The sequence below is a fragment of the Rhagoletis zephyria genome, unplaced genomic scaffold (assembly GCF_001687245.7).
Source record: "Rhagoletis zephyria isolate East Lansing unplaced genomic scaffold, Rhagoletis_zephyria_1.1 Rzeph_scaffold_00841, whole genome shotgun sequence".
NCBI lineage: Eukaryota > Metazoa > Arthropoda > Insecta > Diptera > Tephritidae > Rhagoletis > Rhagoletis zephyria.
In genome coordinates this window covers 96,204-98,798 of record NW_016157925.1, presented here as the reverse complement: position 1 = coordinate 98,798, position 2,595 = coordinate 96,204, and the positions used below count along the sequence as shown (strand labels likewise).

Here is a 2,595-nt window from a genome sequence, read left to right as displayed (position 1 = left end):
CAACGATATAGACATAGTGCAGCGAATTAAAATTCAGCGGCTCCGCTGGCTTGGCCATGTCGTTCGGATGGACAGAAACGCTCCTGCTCTGAAAATATTCAACGCGGGCCGCGATGCTGGTAACAGAGGAAGAGGAAGGCCTCCTCTGCGTTGGAAAGACCAGGTGGAGAAGGACTTGGCTTCACTTGGCATTTTCAATTGGCGTCAGTTAGCACAGAAGAGAAATGACTGGCGTGCTGTTTTGGACTCGGCCAAAATCGCTTAGGCGGTTACAGCGCCAATTAAGAAGAAGAATGTTCAGGTATAACTTTTACCGACCTATTTAACTCCTCTATCTATGTAGTTAAGGTTAGTTAAGGTCAACAAGTCTTTTACCCTATTTGCTCATCATAAATGAAAAGCTGCCAGTGTAAATCAGAGGTTCACAAACTTTTTTTCTCGTAGACCATTTTCAAAATTTTTCTGGTTTCACACAAAAGAGGAAATCGAAATTTATTGCTCTTAAATGGAGTTGAAATAAGGAGGAAGATGGAAATTTTATTCCTCAGTGAGGAACTTTTGCGAGCTCTGTCTTAAAATACACGACTCAAAAAAATAAGGGATGCTTTAAAACAAAAAAATTAAAGCTAAATAAACAGGCTATCTGATCCATATGGCGGTCTAACTGAAACAAATTTTTTGAAGATCGTGGACANGAACTTTTGCGAGCTCTGTCTTAAAATACACGACTCAAAAAAATAAGGGAGGCTTTAAAACAAAAAAATTAAAGCTAAATAAACAGGCTATCTGATCCATATGGCGATCTAACTGAAACAAATTTTTTGAAGATCGTGGACAAAAAAAGGCAAAAAATATGCAAAATACTTATTTTTGCGGTATCTGTTAGGATTTCATGGGAACCGAAATTCCTAAAAAACATTATCCAAGAAATCTTAAGGCTTCAAAATGCTTATTTATAGTCTCAATAAGACCATTTTTCACAGCCTGTCTGAAATAACCGAAAATTTTTTTTTTTTTTTTTTTATTGCCTAGGTAAAGCCAAGCCAACATGTTTGTTCTTTACTATCAAGACCAGTTAAACTTTCGTGTACCCCAACTAACATCTTATGAATCCCAATTTTTTCTTCACTCCAACGTAGACCGCCGTCAAGTCTCCCGTGGACCCCTGGCGTCCATCCGGACCACTTTGGTCATCACTGGTGTAAATCAATTTACTATGTAACATAATGATATAGCCGAAGATATGACTGTTTTCGCTTGTTATTCTTATCATACATATATATGTACATCAATATGAATGTATTTCATTTATGCGAAAATCTTCAATTAGCTTGCAAAAGTAGGGGAACCACAAATTTACGAAAAATTATGAATGTAAAAATAAGAAAAGAATATTCCAAATCATTTTTGTAACTTGAATATGATTATTCCTCTTTCGTCTTGCTATTAATATTTTTTATTTTTTTGATTTTGTATTAAAAACTTTGTTGCGATGCTTTCATAAATGTTTAATTTTTGCTTTACAACTCACCCTTCTCATCGTTCTGCTCATCGGCGACGGATAATTTGCGTTCAATGGGGCTCGATTTGCCCGAAATGCTGGCGTTGGAGCCCCTCTCATCGATACCAGACGCGCTGCCGCTAATCGAGTCGCTCTTGGCCGCCGCACTCTTATCGGGCACCAGCAACTGTTGGCCCGGATAGATGAAAGAACTGTTCAAGCGATTAAGATGTGTCAACTCTGAGGGTGTGGTGTCGAAACGTGCAGCCACCGATGTCAAGGTATCACGATTTCCAACCGTATACGATATGGTGGGTATGGCGGGCAGCGATGATTTCTTGCGCTCATCTAAAATGCATGGACACACGGGAAACATACGATTGGGAACGTCGACACGAAAGGAAAACCAGGAGGCATTGTTGGAATGGACGAAGTAGAGGAAAAATAGGAAAGAAAGAAGAAAAGAAAAAAAAATTGTACATAAGTAAATAAATTTAAATGGTAAAATTAGATATACATAAATTTTAAATAATATTGCATAAAACAAATTAAATTAATAATAAAAAGTTAGTTTACAGTAAGTAATAAAATCGTATTGCAGTTGAATACTGCGCTAGTCATAGCTAGTATATTTTTTTTGTGTGTGCGTTGGTACTTAAGTAGAAAAAAAACCAAAGCGGAAGATTACACCAACGAACTTATCTTAGGCAGTGAAGCGTGCGTATATTTACTTTTTGTTGTTGCTGTTGTTGTGATCGTTATCACTTTCGGCGTTTGCTCGAAGATAACAAATGCGCCACAGACGCCGCCGCTAGCAAGCATCTTATGAAATGCGCCCCTGCGCTCATCACTGGCGCATGCGACGCCAGCGTCAATGTCAACATCACCGCCGTTAGCTTTTGCATTCGCGCCAATTTTCCGCAGCTCCAACAATTCACGTGTTTTCTGCGTTTTACGCGCTCGAGGTAGATAGGCGACAATGAATTCGTGTAAATTTTCAACATTTCTAAATATTTCAATAGCTTTCATTTTGACACACGCGATACATTCGAGTACATGGTTTCACTTGCGAGGAGATCTCGACTCTACCATCT

The 2,595-nt window shown here is 38.6% G+C and overlaps 1 protein-coding gene across 6 annotated transcripts in view; it reads right to left on the bottom strand.

Moving 5' to 3' along the window:
* mtd (TLD domain-containing protein mustard) overlaps positions 1 to 2,595 on the bottom strand; it is a 164,824-nt gene that overhangs the window by 84,164 nt on the left and 78,065 nt on the right. For all 6 annotated transcript variants that reach the window (XM_017614507.1, XM_017614502.1, XM_017614504.1 and 3 more), the window contains one exon: positions 1,532 to 1,849. In XM_017614507.1, coding sequence (XP_017469996.1) covers positions 1,532 to 1,849 — 318 coding nt within the window. The remainder of the gene's footprint in view (positions 1 to 1,531; positions 1,850 to 2,595) is intronic.